The following is a 16,979-nucleotide window of genomic DNA, read 5'->3' as shown; positions in this document are numbered from 1 at the left end:
CCTCCCAGCGAGCATAAGAAATATTGCCGGAACAACCGTGGACATCTTCAAGAGAAAACTGGACGGTTTTCTAAGAGAAGTTCCGGATCAGCCGGGCTGTGGTGGGTACGTGGCCCTGCGGGCCGCTCCAAGCAACAGCCTGGTGGACCAAACTCTCACAAGTCGAGCCTGGCCTCGGGCCGGGCTTGGGGAGTAGAAGAACTCCCAGAACCCCATCAACCAGGTATCAACCAGGTACGCTTGAGCACAGGTGGCACGCTTGAGCACAGGTGGTACGCTTGAGCACAGGTGGCACGCTTGAGCACAGGTGGCACGCTTGAGCACAGGTGGCACGCTTGAGCACAGGTGGCACGCTTCACAACAGGTGGCACGCTTGAGCACAGGTGGCACGCTTGAGCACAGGTGGCACGCTTGAGCACAGGTGGCACGCTTGAGCACAGGTGGCACGCTTGAGCACAGGTGGCACGCTTCACCACAGGTGGCACGCTTGAGCACAGGTGGCACGCTTGAGCACAGGTGGTACGCTTAAGCACAGGCGGTACGCTTAAGCACAGGTGGTACGCCAGAGCATCGACGTTCCCCCACAAAGCCCCAACACCCTAATATAGCTTAATATACATGTTTACAGTGGCCAGATAACACATCAGTGAAGACAGTGTGTGTGTGTGTCTAGTGTGGCTAACAGCTTCCTTCTTCACCAGGTCCTGAGTGAGGCGGAGAAGTCCGAGGTCCATCGTCACGTGCTGGAGATGATGAAGTCGGTGTCGGTGACGGAGGCCAACTCTGGGGTGCTGAACCTGAAGACCACGCGCCACTCCTACAGCAGTGGTGGCCACTCTCCCACGGAGGCCCAGGCGGCCCCGGCGCGCGAGGTGCACCCCTTCAGGGAGTACATGGACAACCCCGCCCCAGACACCTCCGTCTCCGACAGCGAGGAGATCATGGCCTATGTCAACATGAAGGTGGGTCATCCAGCCTCCTAGCTCGCTTCAAGCCATCCAAGAATATTCGGGGTTTTATACACACACACACACACACACACACACACACACACACACACACACACACACACACACACACACACACCGCCTTTGTTGAGAGGCGGGACCAAAGAGCCAGAGCTCAACCCCCGCAAGCACAACTAGGTGAGTACAACTAGGTGAGTACACACTGGAAAAGGTGCAAAGACATGCCACTAAGTGGCTCCCAGAACTGAAGGGCAAGAGCTACGAGGAGAGGTTAGAGGCATTAAATATGCCAAAACTAGAAGACAGAAGAAAAAGAGGTGATATGATCACTATATACAAAATAGTAACAGGATTTGATAAAATTGATAGGGAAGGTTTCCTGAGACCTGGAACTTTAAGAACAAGAGGTCATAGATTTAAACTAGCTATATTGAGATGATTTTGGGGCTTTTTAGTGTCCCCGACCAGGCCTCCACCCCCAGGAAGCAGCCCGTGACAGCTAACACCCAGGTACCTATTTTACTGCTAGGTAACAGGGTCATAGGGTGAAAGAAACTCTGCCCATTGTTTCTCGCCGGCGCCCGGGATCGAACCCGGGACCACAGGATCACAAGTCCGGCGTACTGTCCGCTCGGCCGACCGGCTCCCTACAACAGATGCTTAACACAGATGCATAAGAAATATAAGAAAATTCACATTCGCAAACAGAGTGGTAGACGGTTGGAACAAGTTAGGTGAGAAGGTGGTGGAGGCCAAGACCGTCAGTAGTTTCAAAGCGTTATATGACAAAGAGTGCTGGGAAGACGGGACACCACGAGCATAGCTCTCATCCTGTAACTACACTTAGGTAATTACATACACACACACACACACACACACACACATATATATATATATATATATATATATATATATATATATATATATATATATATATATATATATATATATATATATATATTTCAACAATCCTCATCCCTTTGTATGTATTTTACCTCACTAAACTTATTTCAATTCAACAATCCAAAATATTGTAATATAGGTTGATGATAGTAGGAAAGTAGGGTAGGATAGTAGGAAAACAACATGTCGTGGATTTGGGAATAATGAAGTCCGAAGATCTAACGTTTAAGGAGCATAACCAAGCAAATATTGCGTCAGCCAGAAAAAATGATAGGATGGATTACGAGAACTTTCAAATCCAGGGATCCCATCACAATGGTTGTACTCTTCAAGTCACTTGTGTTGTCCCGTCTTGAGTACTGCTCAGCATAAGAAATATTGCTGGAACAACTGTGGACATCTTCAAGAGAAAACTAGACTGTTTTCTAAAAAACGTGCCGGACCAACCTGGCTGTGGTGGATATAAATAAATAAATGTTTAAATAAATGTTTATTTAGGTAAGGTACATACATAAAGAGATTTTACAAAGTTTGTTGGATTAATAGATAGAAGATAGAGCTAGTACATACAATGCCTAAAGCCACTATTACGTAAAGCGTAATATGTGGGCCTGCGGGTCGCTCCAAGCAACAGCCTGGTGGACCAAATTCTCACAAGTCAAGCCTGGCCTCGGGCCGGGCTTGGGCAGTAGAACAACTCCCAGAACCCCATCAAGCAGATAGTGTGTGGTGTCCCAAGGAACATAAAAGTATAGTACTTTTGAAAAATAGGTGAGATAACAGGAATGTGCCAAGGGAAGGGAAAAAATTGGATGAGAAAAAGTTGCCCAAGTGTTTCCAGTGCAGAGAAAAGCATTCAAGATGGCCGCCGGCAAGAGGAAATACAAAACAGAGCTTGATTTGGGGGGATTCAATGACAAAATCATTGATATAAGCAGTCTAGACAACAAGTTGGCAAAATTAGATACTATAGTGAACTCTCATGTAGAAATAATCAGTAAATTGAAAGAAAGTAATGGCCAGTTGTGTAGCAAAGTTTTTATGTCTTGAGGGTGTAGTGAAAGACTTGCGCAAGGATAAAAATCAATTGGAAACAAATTGCAAAGCCATGGAAGAGGAAAATAAACAATTAAAAATAGCTCTGGAAGAAGTTAAAACAAATTTAAACAAAGTGACTACAATAGGTTAGGTAAGGAAATTCAACAGGAGAAGCAGCTTTTGTCAGCACAGATGGAGGAAGTTACACAGGGAATAGAACAGTGCAAGAAAGATATGCAACTCACTTATGCACAAGTGGCCAAGGAGAAGGAAAAAATTGAAGAAGCAGTAAAGGAAGTCAAACACTGCAGCAACCAAGATAAAACAAACATTAGGCTGGAAGTGAGAAAGGAATTGGCATCTAACCCGAAGTTGGTGCAAAACACAGTTGATCGGAGCAAGTCCCTGATAATTTTTGGCTGCAAAGAAAAGGAGATAACATCTAGGTCAGAAAGAGCTGTAGAAGAAGCTAAAGTAGTAGATAAAATTGTTGGCCTCATGGAAGGTCTTACTACAATAGAGAATGTGTGCGACTACAGGAGAATAGGCAGGTATGTAAAAGGGAAAGATCGACCTTTGAGGATCACCCTAAACGGTGCCAAACAGATGAAAGAAGTACTAAGGAATGCTAGAAAATTACAAAGTGATGAGGATGGTAAAGTGTGGTCGTTAAGACAAGATCTTTCAAGAGAAGACAGAGAGAGAGAAGCTGAAACTAAACCTCGTAGTTGTTGTTGTTGTTGTTTAAGATTCGCTACCTAGAACAAAAAGTTCCAAGCAGCACGGGCAATGGTGAGCCCGTATCGAACCTCGTAGAGGCAAAACGTCTAAATGAGAGAAAAAACGAAGAAGAAACCAATTCTTTTTCTACAAAGTGATAGGGGTAGGCAGGCCTGTAAAATGGTACAAACAGGCAAACCAACAAAATTGCTAGAGAGAGGGGTAGTGAAGAATAAGGAAAGGGGGAACATGTTCCTGAAAATAATATACACCAGTGTAGATGGAGTGAGATCGAAGATACTGGAGTTAAGTGATGTAATACAGCTGCAAACATGACATTGTTGCACTTACGGAGACAAAACTTGAAGATGTTATTTTTAAATGAAGTCGTATTCCCAAGGGCCTACTCAATTTGGAGACTGGACAGAAAAATTTGGAAAGGTGGTGGTGTTGCTGTGCTGGTGAAAGAACACCTAAAGGTGAACGAAATAATGATTGCCAATCCACGAGAAGTTGACGTAATAGCACTAGAGATCGGTCATGAGGATGATAAACTAATGATCATAAATGCATATAGTCCACTGCCAAGCAACACATGGATAGAGGAGGAGTTAGGTAGTAAACGAGAGGGTCTTATAACAATAATGAGAGAGATTATAGCAAGAGCGGATAAAGATAGATCACGACTGTTGATAGTCGGCGACTTCAACTTGGAATTCATAGACTGGGAAGCATATGAAGCTAGAAGAGAAGATTTTTGGACCTGTAGATTTGTAGACCTCATCCTGGAAACATTCTTGTATCAACATCTTAAAAAAGCTACGAGGATGAGGGAAAGGGACGTTTCCTCCATGCTAGATTTGATATTTACCAGGAAGGAGGAAGAGATATTTGACATTCAGTACCTTCCTCCCTTGGGTAAAAGTAACTTTATCTTTTTGGGAATAAAGTATGCAATGCGTTATAATCTGGAAGAAAATAAGGAGGTTGAAGCAGTTGAAAAACCTGACTTCAGGCGAGGACACTGTGGCGACCTTAGAAATTTTTTTAGTGAGTATAATTGGACAGACTTGTTGTTAGGCAAGGAAGTAAATGAGATGTATGTCAAGATTTGTGAAATATATGATAAAGGCACAAAAAAATTTATACCAAAGCAGAGATGCAGAACTAGGAAACAGGATTGGTTTGACAGAAATTGTCAGAGGGGCAGAGACCAAAAGACACAAAAATGGAATCAATATAGGAAGAGGCCAAACCCCCAAACATACCAGCGATACAAAGATGCGAGAAAAAACTACACGTCAGTGAGGAGAGAGGACGAAAGAAATTTTGAAAAAGGGATTGCGAACAAATGTAAAACAGAACCAGGTCTATTCTATAAATTCATAAACAACAAATTGCAGGTAAAAAATAATGTGCAGAGGTTGAAAATGGGAAATAGATTCATGGAAAATGAAAAAGAAATGGATGAAACATTAAACGAAAAGTTCCAAAGTGAGTATGTACAAAATGAAATCTTCAGGGGAACCAGACACAATAAGAATGCCAGAGAACATCTTAGAGCACATAGAGGTGTCTAGAGACGAAGTAGAAAAAATGTTCAAGGAGCTAAGTAAGAACAAAGCAGTTGGTCCAGATGGAGTTTCACCATGGGTTCTAAGAGAGTGTGCACCTGAGCTCAGCATTCCACTTCAACTGATTTTTCAGGCTTCCCTGTGTAAAGGAGTTGTAGCTGATGTGTGGAAAAAGACTAACATCGTTCCAATCTACAAAAGTGGCAGCAGGGAAGACCCCCCCCCCTCAATTATAGACCTGTATCATTGACAAGTGTAATTGTCAAAATATTGGAAAAAATAATTAAAACTAAATGGGGTAGAACACCTGGAGAAAAAAATATAATATCAGACAGACAGTATGGTTTTTGATCTGGAAGGTCTTGTGTAACGAACTTACTCAGGTTCTATGATCGAGCCACAGCGATTTTACAGGAAGGAAAGGCTGGAAAAGATTAAGGTCATGAGGCCATAAAGCAAAAATGTCATCAACATAGCGAAGCCAGAGAGAGGGACGAGTATCAATAGAAGGAAGAAGAACAGTTTCGAAGTATTCCATGTAGAAATTAGCAAGAACAGGGGAGAGGGGGGAACCCATAGCAACACCGAAAGTTTGAGTGTAATATTTACCGTTGAAAGAGAAAGAGTTAGAGTCAACACAGAGTCTAATGAGATCGAGGAAAACATCAGTGGGAAGCGGGAGAGGAAGGAGGCCCTCTGACACCTTCTTTCTAAGGAAAGAGAGAACGTCATCGAGCGGAACATTAGTGAACAGAGAGTCGACATCAAGACTAAGCATCTTATAAAAGGGCTGCAGGCGCAGTCTTTCTATGAAGTCCTGAGAGTGACGAAGGTGGGCAGGGGAAAAAGTGCCAAGGTAAGGTGTCAGGGTTTTAGCGAGCCAGGAGGCAAGAGGATAGCTGACAGAGCCCCGTGAAGAAATGATAGGACAAAGAGGAACACCAGGTTTTTGCTTTATGGCCTCATAACCTTAAACTTTTCCAGCCTTTCCTCGCCTCTTTTAACAATCTGGCTCCTTCTATCCATTTCAAAGTTGAGTGGGAATCTAATTCCCTCCTTCCTTTTCTTGATGTTCATGTTCACAGCTCTGTGTCTGGGTTCTCTTTCTCTGTCTATCGTAAACCCATGCATAGTGGCATGTACATTCACTTCTTTTCCTACCATCCTCCTTCTGTTAAGAAAAGTGTCCTCGTCTCTCTCTTCCTCCGCGCTCTACGCATCAGCGACCCTCAGTTTCTTGATTCTGAAATTGCCTTTATCTACAAATCATTCTCTCGCCTTGGTTATCCTTTGCATTTCATCAACTGTTCCTACTCTCAAGCTAAACGAAATTTCTTTCATCCTAAACCTACTTCCAACACTAGTAGCACTGTACTATGCCTTCCCTTCATATCTGAACTCAAAACTTTTACCAATACCTTTCGCCCTCTTGACATTAAACTCGCCTTTCGACAAACTAACACACTTCGTAGCAATCTAGTTCACACTGCTCCTCCTGCTTCTAATGCTGCTGGTGTCTACTCTATTTCCTGTTCATCTTGTCCTCTCCAATACTTTGGGGAAACTGGCCGTACACTGAATGACAGACTTAAAGAACACAAGAGAAGTGTTAAGTCTGCAGACACTAACAATGCTCTCTTCTGCCATGTGAGGGATTCTAATCATCCCATTTATTGGTCTTCCTCCAAAATAATCTTTCCTGCCTCTACTCTTCACAGACGCCGTCTTGTAGAATCTGCTCTGATACACAATGTACCCAACATGAACTTGAGTCCTGGCTTTGTTGCTGTGGACTCTTCCCTTTCACAGTATATACTCAAATGTTCTAATCTTTCTACCAAACGTGACTTAACATAAGCTTACCCCTTCCATTTATCTTTTTCTCTTTCCTTTTCTTTCTCTCTTCTCCCCTTCTTCTGTTCATTGTCTTCTCCTACGCTCCCTTGCTATCCTCTTCTTATTCCTATTACTGTCTCCTCATTTGGTGGTTATAATAGGAGCTGCCTCGTATGGGCCAATAGGCCCTCTGCAGTTCTCATTATTACTACTATCCCCTACACCTGACTTTACTCCTCACCTCTCTCTTGCCTATTTATTGCCTGTCTCTACCTCCTCATCACAATCGACTTGAGAATGGTCCAGGACGGACCGAAACGTCGCCGTCCCTTCAACTTCTAACTTGTATCCCTGTTCAGGTGTTTGGACTGAAGAAATGTTGAAGAAAAAAGGAAATCTATCCATGGTTAGACTTCAGGAATGATAAACTTGGGTGTAAAGTATGTGCAAATATAAACAATGTAAAACTTTTCACGTCTAAGGATTTAAGACTATCAAATGAGTAGCAGTTGTACCAAGTATCTTATTATGGAGCAGATTCAAGTACATGCTTGATGTCTCTTGGAAACAAAATTGTTGATCATAAACTATCAAAAGCTCACACTGCTGCTTTACATGTTGAAAATGAGCTGTTTACCGACTTATTCCTATTAGTACTGCTTGAGTGTGAGAGGGGATTCAGTCACATGAACCTAATGATGATAACACGCTGAAGAATTCTCATAAATCATGTATCAGCACTTATGTTTGTTAAACTACATGTACCTCCTCTAGTTCAGTGACATCCTGAGCCATAAGCCATATCATGGCTGCGGTACCACAGACCGGCAGATGACACCGGGACAAGAGTTGCTTCACACCCCTGAAAACATCTCACACCTGACTCTTTGTGGAAACTATTGTGAAAAGTCTCAATAGTTTCAATACTGTTTGTATTTTGTGAACACTAAGTGTTTTAACTTTTTAAGTTGATAAATACATGATTGATGTTTTTTCTTTATTTGTTTGATAATTATATTTTATGATAATTAGTGAGTAAGAACACAAACATACTTAATTGTGTGACATATGTAGAAACAGGATAGGAAATGACAGGCTTTTGATAGGCTCAGTAGAGCTCCAGGAGCTATAATATTGGCACTGGACCCCTGCAGGTAACTCTCATCCTGTAACTACACTTAGGTAATTATACACACACAACTGATGAAACAAACCTTGATATAATAGCAATAGTAGAAACTAAATTAAATGATCACCAATACAATATTTCCCAGACAGCAAGAGGAAAGAGAAAGCAGAGAAGAGGAGTATGTGTGACAACACTGCTGATCTGACATTATCCACATTATTGGTATCCTCAAACCTGCTGTCTCTTTTTGACCAGCAGTGTTGTCACACACACTCCTCTTCTCTTTCTCTTTCCTCTTGCTGTCTGGGAAATATTGTATTGGTGATCATTTAATTTAGTTTCTACTATTGCTATTATATCAAGGTTTGTTTCATCAGTTGTGTGTGTATAATTACCTAAGTGTAGTTACAGGATGAGAGTTACCTGCAGGGGTCCAGTGCCAATATTATAGCTGCGGAGCTCTACTGAGCCTATCAAAAGCCTGTCATTTCCTATCCTGTTTCTACATATGTCACACAATTAAGTATGTTTGTGTTCCTACTCACTAATTATCATAAAATATAATTATCAAACAAATAAAGAAAAAACATCAATCATGTATTTATCAACTTAAAAAGTTAAAACACTTAGTGTTCACAAAATACAAACAGTATTGAAACTATTGAGACTTTTCACAATAGTTTCCACAAAGAGTCAGGTGTGAGATGTTTTCAGGGGTGTGAAGCAACTCTTGTCCCGGTGTCATCTGCCGGTCTGTGGTACCGCAGCCATGATATGGCTTATGGCTCAGGATGTCACTGAACTAGAGGAGGTACATGTAGTTTAACAAACATAAGTGCTGATACATGATTTATGAGAATTCTTCAGCGTGTTATCATCATTAGGTTCATGTGACTGAATCCCCTCTCACACTCAAGCAGTACTAATAGGAATAAGTCGGTAAACAGCTCATTTTCAACATGTAAAGCAGCAGTGTGAGCTTTTGATAGTTTATGATCAACAATTTTGTTTCAGAGAGACTTCAAGCATGTACTTGAATCTGCTCCATAATAAGATACTTGGTACAACTGCTATTTATTTGATAGTCTTAAATCCTTAGACGTGAAAAGTGTTACATTGTTTATATTTGCACATACTTTATACCCTAGTTTATCATTCCTGAAGTCTAACCATGGATAGATTTCCTTTTTTCTTCAACATTTCTTCAGTCCAAACACCTGAACAGGGATACAAGTTAGACTTCAAAGCACTATTACTTTCTGAATTGCACATGGATCCAGTTTGAAAATTTGAACTAGAAGCAGTTGAAACACAACTTTTGCCACTTTCACTGTTATCATTATCAGTCTCCTATGTTATTCTTACACTCCTCATTTTGTTTATGAAAGAAGGAAGTCAACATTGTTTGCTTAGAAGCCATGATGGGGTTTGTGAGAAAAAACGCTTCTGTATTAGAGAGAAATCCATAAACCACCAGCCACCACTTTACTAATGCCACTAAAACACAGAAGCAGAGTTGCCAACTCAGTATTTCACACGATGCTATAACCACCCTTAAAAAACAACATTGAATGTAATATGGAAAAACGGAAATGGAAAATGAAATGGAAAAATGCCATTTTCTGGGTGAGCCACAGAGGCTCTCTTTAGCTATCAAACTGATATATGTACCATATTAGTTTGGTGCCTTTAGGCCTTGAAGTTTGAGTGCCTACCGGGGACCACGAGCCAAAACCTGGACCCCTCAGAGAGGCAAAGGGAGCAATGGTCATATGAGCTCTCTATATTTAGAGTGTGTCATGTGTGCCATTGACTGGGAACACCACCAGAAAGGGAGGTGAACCATTACTAACCTCTATCTGCAACCTACGTCCGAACAGTGCCAAAGAACTCCTCTCAATAGAAAAAATGAAACAAGCAGCATTTCATGCAACTAGCGCCCCTGCTTGTTAGTGCCTCACCCTCTCCTGACAGGTGGGAGGGGGAACCCCGCTCAGGTGAGCCAGCCGCACCATCCTTAGTTTGGAGAATAATGAAAACCACCGACCGGAGGGAGGGTGTCAGGGAGCCTCTGGGGCTCACCCAGAAAATGGCGTTTCATTTCATTCATTGCAAGTATCAAGCAGGTTTATTGTGGGGAGCCCTGTCGGCTCCCTGAAGCTATCTACCCACAGATAAGTAAAATCAGGAACTCACCCGGAAGGCGGCAACATCGAAAGGACTCACAACAAAGATGAAACAACAGGCCACGACAGACATCCCAAGGCAACCCAAGGTTGCAACTCTATATAAATAAAAAATATATATATATAATAAGAACTTTTATGTTCAGAAACCAAAAAAGCACAAAAACAATGAAATTCTTCACAAAGAATGTGCGGTGATCAATAGGCGTGAGACATTGGTAAACTGAAGCGTGCCATGTGCTTGCACAATCAAGAATTCCTGGTTCGAATTTCAGGCGGGACAGAAATGGTTGGGCACACTTCCTGTAACCTAGTGCTGCTGTTCACCTAGCAGTGAGTAGGTACTCAGGAGTTAGTCAGCTTGTTGTGGAGTTGCATCTCGGGTGGGATCAATAATTCGGCCTTGGGGTGGGGGAGTGTCTCATTAAAAGCCAAACTTGTATGAATACACGCTGGCTTCCTGTCCGCCAACACAATGAATTACAATAAATTATATACTTGCTCTATCTCGAAATCTAACATTCTTCTTGTAACTTTTTTGTATGTATGTACTTTTACCTGAATAAAGTACTATTTTTATTATTATTAATATTATTCGTCCAATTTTGGTAGTTTTAGTGGTGTCGTGGAGTGTGGGAGTTTCTGTGAACTTAGAAGTACACACTCATGTACTTCTGTTAGAGTACATGTGTACAGTACATGCTTGATGACAACTTTTAGTCCAATCTTGTGCATTTCTCCCTCCCTATCCATACTCTTGCAGTGTTTCTCTGCCTGTTCTTCTCACTTATATGCTCTACACTGTTTCTGTTGGCCTCTTAAAAAAAAACTTTCAAAATTATCATAGTGGTCTTCCTGTCTATAGCACTGTGAACCCCTCGCGTGGAAATCTGGGCACTGGAGATTGTAGCATTTTCTCTCATTATTTGAAAATGTGCATAGTTTAGGGGGGGAAGTACTGTATCTGCACTTTGTTCTAAAATGGCATCTACCCTTCCATAACGTGTTCCAACATTTTCTGGGGTGCATGAAACTGCATTTTGTGACTTAGGGCCCATATTTGCAAATATTTTTAACTGACTTTTTCTGTCTATTTTATAAATTTATTTTCCTGTCTAAACTACCTGGGTGGTAGTTTATACCTGTGCTTGTCTTGCCCATCACTTTTTTAGAGCCATCTGGTGTTTTTTGTTCTAATTTATTCATTTTTGCATTCTTTCACTATTGCTCTCACTATTATTAATATTTCCATTTGGCACTTTAATATTGCTGTTGTTTTAGTATATTTTGATACATTTCATTTCACACTACTGTACTATTGTGGTTCTCATAACAGCAGTTTCTGAGTTTAGTTTGTAGTCCAATACTGTTTCTCACAATACCTAGAGCATACTTGGAGAGGTTTTCAGGCTCGACTTGTGATAACTTGGTCCAACAGGCTCGACTTGTGATAACTTGGTCCAACAGGCTCGACTTGTGATAACTTGGTCCAACAGGCTCGACTTGTGATAACTTGGTCCAACAGGCTCGACTTGTGATAACTTGGTCCAACAGGCTGTTGCTTAGAGTGGCCCACAGGTCCACATATTCACTACAAACCAGTTGGTCCGGCACTTCTTGCAAGAACACACAATCTGCATGATTCTTCCCTAACATGTTGTACTAGTAAGTTTCTTTCTGCAACTTCTACAAATTTTGCTCTCCATCTTTCTTCCCCCCCCCCTCCATCTTGGATTCATTAACCCTTGTGTTGCTAAAGGCTATTTGGCCATTGTCACCCACAGGCGCATAACAAAAAAATCTTCTAAACCTGTTAATTTGTGTTCTCTGATCATGGGAAAAATAATAAAAAAATCGTAAATGGCATATTTTGCCCGCTATAGGGCGGGGAAGTCTGGCAAAAAACAGGCTCTGACTCACCATGCGTCCCAGATGATCTGCTCCGCCCCAGCTGTCAGGCAGGAGTGGCCACAAAGAGATAATTACCTAATTATTTCAATGTCTCTGATTGATTTTTCATAGTTTTTTTTCTGTAATATTATTCAATAGTGTGTAGTGTGATATACTGTATATTTATATAATAAAATGAGTGAATCATCACTGTACTAAAAAATATGGTGTGCATATTGTTGATTCAATTATTATGTTCATCAAACAGTGAACAAATACTTTGTCGGTTATTACACTATATACACAGGTTATATATAAGTACCAGTATCTGCATGTTTTGTTCACCATAACGAACCACTAAGTTGGTATTACGAGTCAAAAAGCAATGAGGAGTAACTGCAAGATACCAGCCAGCCACTCGCTGCCACTCACTCCCTCAACACCTCACTCGCCCACATTCTCCTCCCACCATACTGTTTTTGCTTTTATTCGCTATATACAGACATTATATATAAGTATCTACATGTTTTGTTCACCACAACTGTACAACTAAGCTGATATAGTTAGTTCAGGCACTAAGAGATGTCGCTACACACAGTCAGCTGGCGGCTGCTTCCCCCACACACATTCGAGGTTAGACGCACTAAAATTTCTCCCCCAACAATACAGTAGTTGAGGATGACGATAGAGGAACAAGAGATCATTCATAGCGATACAAATGTGACGTCTCACTACAGACTAAGTGTTAAAACATAGGGAAAAACAAGTATCTATAGACAGATTCTTAGTAAGACAAGCAAGTAGTGAGCCATAACCAGGTTCTAGTGGCAGGCTTGCAAAACGTGAGAGAGAGAGAGTACCCCAGAAATGTTATCACTGCTGTTATAGTGGAAGGGGACTCCCCCTTCCAAACAAAATCTCCTCTCCTCCTTCCCCCTTTCTCACCGTCTTCCATACGCCAACAAGAGTCCTCAATAAAGGTAAGATATACTTGTGCATACTGTAGTGCAAAATATTAGTAGTAATAGTAGTAGTATGTATAAAATGTATTTTTAAGTTAATATTTTTGGCTGTGTGGAATGGATTATTTCAATTTACATTATTTCTTGTGGGAAAACTCATTTCAGTTTTTGAATCGTCTCTAGGGAATAGATTAAATTAAAAAACAAAGGCACCACTGTACTTTTATTATGTGGGACGTTATTGCAACTGGTCTATAATTCGTTGCCATTGCTTTTCTCCCTCCCTTGTGTTGGGGGGCTATGTCTGCTGATTTAAGTGCATCTGGTATCTTCCCCCCGTGTCCAAACTTTCCTCCATACTATACTAATTGCCTGTGCTACTGGCAATTTGCATCTCTATAAATATTGTATTCCACGAGTCTAGACCCGGGGCTGAGTGCATGGGAATGTTGTCAATTTCTCTTTCAAAATCTACCACACTCGTGTTGATATCAGTTATATTTACAGGGGTTTGAATATCACACATAAAGAAGTTATCCAGATCTTCCACTTTCATACTGTTTATTGGAGAGCTAAATATCTCCTCATACTGCTTTTTTTTATTTTACTAATTTCTTTTGTCATCCTCAGTGTATGAACTTTCACGTATGAATAGGTCCAATACCTGCAGTGGTTTTTGCATTTGTGAAGAAATATTTTGGGTTTTTCTTTTTCTTGAATTGCTTTCTGTTCTAGTTGCCTTTCTTCAATTTTCCTATTTAAATTATTCCCTCTTTGTAGGGAAAATCGTATCTGCATTTCCATTATTTTTTTCCTTCTTTTGTAGTGTTGTCTGCGTTATCTTTCCACATTGGACCTCTTTCTGGCTTTCCTTAAAGGAACATGTTTCAGACAAACTTTATATACTTCAGAAGTCAGTTGTTCTATTACTTGTGTAGGATTTTTATTACTTAGAACAGTTTCGTATTGAATGTTTGTAAGTTCCCTGTTTATTTTCTCCCGGTCTATTCTTTTATTATCAAAATTGAATTTACTGAATTCCCTCTCGCTTGATCATTGTTTTAGGTCTATTCTGAGTATTGATGGTAGTTTGCATTTCAATGAGCTTATGTGATATGAATACAGTGGAGCCTCGACTTACGAATTTAATCCGTTCCCAGAGACTGGTTGTAAGTTGAAAATTCGTAAGTCAAAAATGTTTTTCGACTTACGAATTTACGAAAAATACGAAAATATGCATTCTATCGCTTATTTTGATATCCAGCCTCGGAACTGCTGGTTGGGTCACTGGCGTGGGGGTCTGGGGTTTCCCCTTCCCCATCCCGGGGAAGGGGGAGGGGGGAGCTGCACAGACATGCGGTACGGTTCTTGTGATGTCATGCTTGTTTGCTCGTTTTCAATTGGGGGAGTTCTGTCCACTCCTTTGTCTATTTTTGTTGTTTTTAACCAGAATAGGGGTTTGTTTTGTGGCGCTTACTTTTCTGGGTGCCTGTCCCGGTCGATGGCAGATATAGAATGCTTCAAATGTGCATCACATGTGCATTCTATGGGGGAAAAAAGAGAGGTGTTACTGTTTGAAAGGAGAGTCCACTTTCATTATAACATCAGGCAGTGATGACTTCTCTGGGGGTACTCTCTCTCCTATGTTTTGCCTGCATACCACTAGGACCTGATTTGTGGCTCATTGCTTGCATGTCTTATTAAGAATCTGTCTATAGACACTTGTTTTTCTTACATTTCAACACGTATCTGTATTGAGACATCACATTGTCTCACTATGAATGATCTCTTGTTTTTAGTCTATCGTCATCCTCACAACTATTTTCTTAGGTTGAACTTTACCACTGATTATCTTGAGACCCATGGCATGATATATAATAATTACTTTTATGTTAAAAAAAAAAAAGTACAAAAATAATGGAATTCTTTACAAGCGCGATCGTCACTAAGCGGTTGGTTCTGGTAAACTGAGGCCGGGTTTGCCTGAGCCACCGGGAACCATGCGCTTAGTCGACCCAAACACGTATCAACAAAAGTCGCTAGTCGAGGCAAAGGTTGTAAGTTGAGTCGCATTTTCCGGTGAAATTTACGTCGTAATTTGAAAAATTCGTTAGTAGGGGCAGTCATAAGTCGAGGTGCTGTATTTGGTATCTGAGATCGTAATGTCCCTGATTATGTCTTCATTGTTTGTCAAGACCAGCTATAAAATATTTTTGTTCCTAGTTGGCTCTGATATCTGCTGGTTGAGTGAAAATTTGTCACAGAATGTAAGTACTGTACTGTAGTCCTTTAATCTGTGGATGGTTGTTTCCAGATAGATTTCCTGGTATAATATTATTGTTTGCTATTCTCCATATTAGACTAGGCAGGTTGAAGTCACCTAGGAAGATAATATCAGGTACAGTATTGGGTTTGCCAAATTTTCAAGGCTATTCTATATTTTGTTTATCAGTTCTGTGAATTTCTCAGTCGTTGCATCTGGTGGTTTAAATATTAGAATAATAACTAAGTTTATTTTCTCTATTTTAACTCTCAGTACCTCTACCACCTTATTTGTAGAGTTAAGAAGCTCTGAGCATACAAGGTCTTCCCTAATATACAGACCCATTCCTCCATGTGACCTATTTACCCTATCACATCTGTATAGATTATATCTTGGTATACAGATCTCACTGTCCATGAGCTTTCCCCCTGCATGGGTTTCTGTAACAGCTCCAAATGCTGCATTGGATTTGGCAAGGAGGCCATTTATGAATGGTACTTTGTTTTTTGCTCTTGTTTTTAGCCCTTGTATGTTGGCAAAGATGAATGAGGTTACTCTATTTGTAGTAGTTTGACTAGGAGACTTTTCTGGCAGGTCCATTATGCGTGGACATATCAAATTTGTTCTGACCAGTGCTGATTGTTGCAGGGTTGTTGCCTGTTGTAGCTGTAGCTCTGTTGTGTGTGTGTAATCGTATCTGGTGATTCTGGTATGCAAGAGGGTCTTTCATCTAAGTCCATACATTCTCTCTGTTCCCCCTTTTGATATCTTTTTTTGTCTTGGTATAAAAAGTTATTTGAGTGGCATAAAAAATTATAATACAGTGGTATCTTTGTTTACGATTCTACTTACGATTTTTAAGTATTAACTTAAAAATACATTTTATACCAAATACCACTCATATTTTGTACTACAGTACAGTATGTATATCTTACCTTTATTGAGGACGCTTGTTGGCACATGGAAGACAGTGCGGAGGTGGGGAGGAGGAGAGGTGGGGAGGAGGAGAGGTGTTTGTGTTTGGAGGGGGGTGTCCCCTCCCATTTATAACATCAGGCAGTGACAACTTTTCTGGGGTACTCTCTCTCCTACGATTGCAGACATACCACTAGGACCTGGTTGTGGCTGACTGCTTGCTTGTCATAATATGAATCTGTCTAAAGACACTTGTTTTTCTCTACGTTTTAACACTTGTCTATAGTGAGACATCACATTCATTCACTATGAATGATCTCTTGTTTTTCCTCTGTCGTCATCCTCACAACTATTTTCTTAGGTTGAAATTTACCACTGACTTTTTGGGGACCCATGGTGTGATATATAGTAAGAACTTTTATATTCAGAAACAAAAAAGCAGAAAAACAATGAAATTCTTTACAAAGCATTCAAGTGCGGTCGCGGTCGTCACTTTATGGGATACACTGGTAAACAACTGAGTGTGCCTCACCCCGCACCCCCAGCAGCATGTGCTCTTGTTCGGTTCCAAGTAAAACGTTGTACACCAATTAAA

The 16,979-nt window shown here is 40.8% G+C and overlaps 1 protein-coding gene across 1 annotated transcript in view; it reads left to right on the top strand.

The window, feature by feature from the left end:
- The window catches only part of LOC138357604 (uncharacterized), a 158,703-nt gene that overhangs the window by 120,310 nt on the left and 21,414 nt on the right, over positions 1-16,979 (top strand). The window contains exon 2 of the mRNA XM_069314580.1: positions 702-962. Within this exon, the coding sequence (XP_069170681.1) occupies positions 702-962 (261 nt within the window). The remainder of the gene's footprint in view (positions 1-701; positions 963-16,979) is intronic.

The sequence above is a fragment of the Procambarus clarkii genome, chromosome 79 (genome assembly GCF_040958095.1).
Source record: "Procambarus clarkii isolate CNS0578487 chromosome 79, FALCON_Pclarkii_2.0, whole genome shotgun sequence".
In the NCBI taxonomy this organism is placed as follows: domain Eukaryota; kingdom Metazoa; phylum Arthropoda; class Malacostraca; order Decapoda; family Cambaridae; genus Procambarus; species Procambarus clarkii.
Note: the sequence above shows the minus strand (reverse complement) of the source record. Positions and strands in the feature narration are given on the sequence as shown.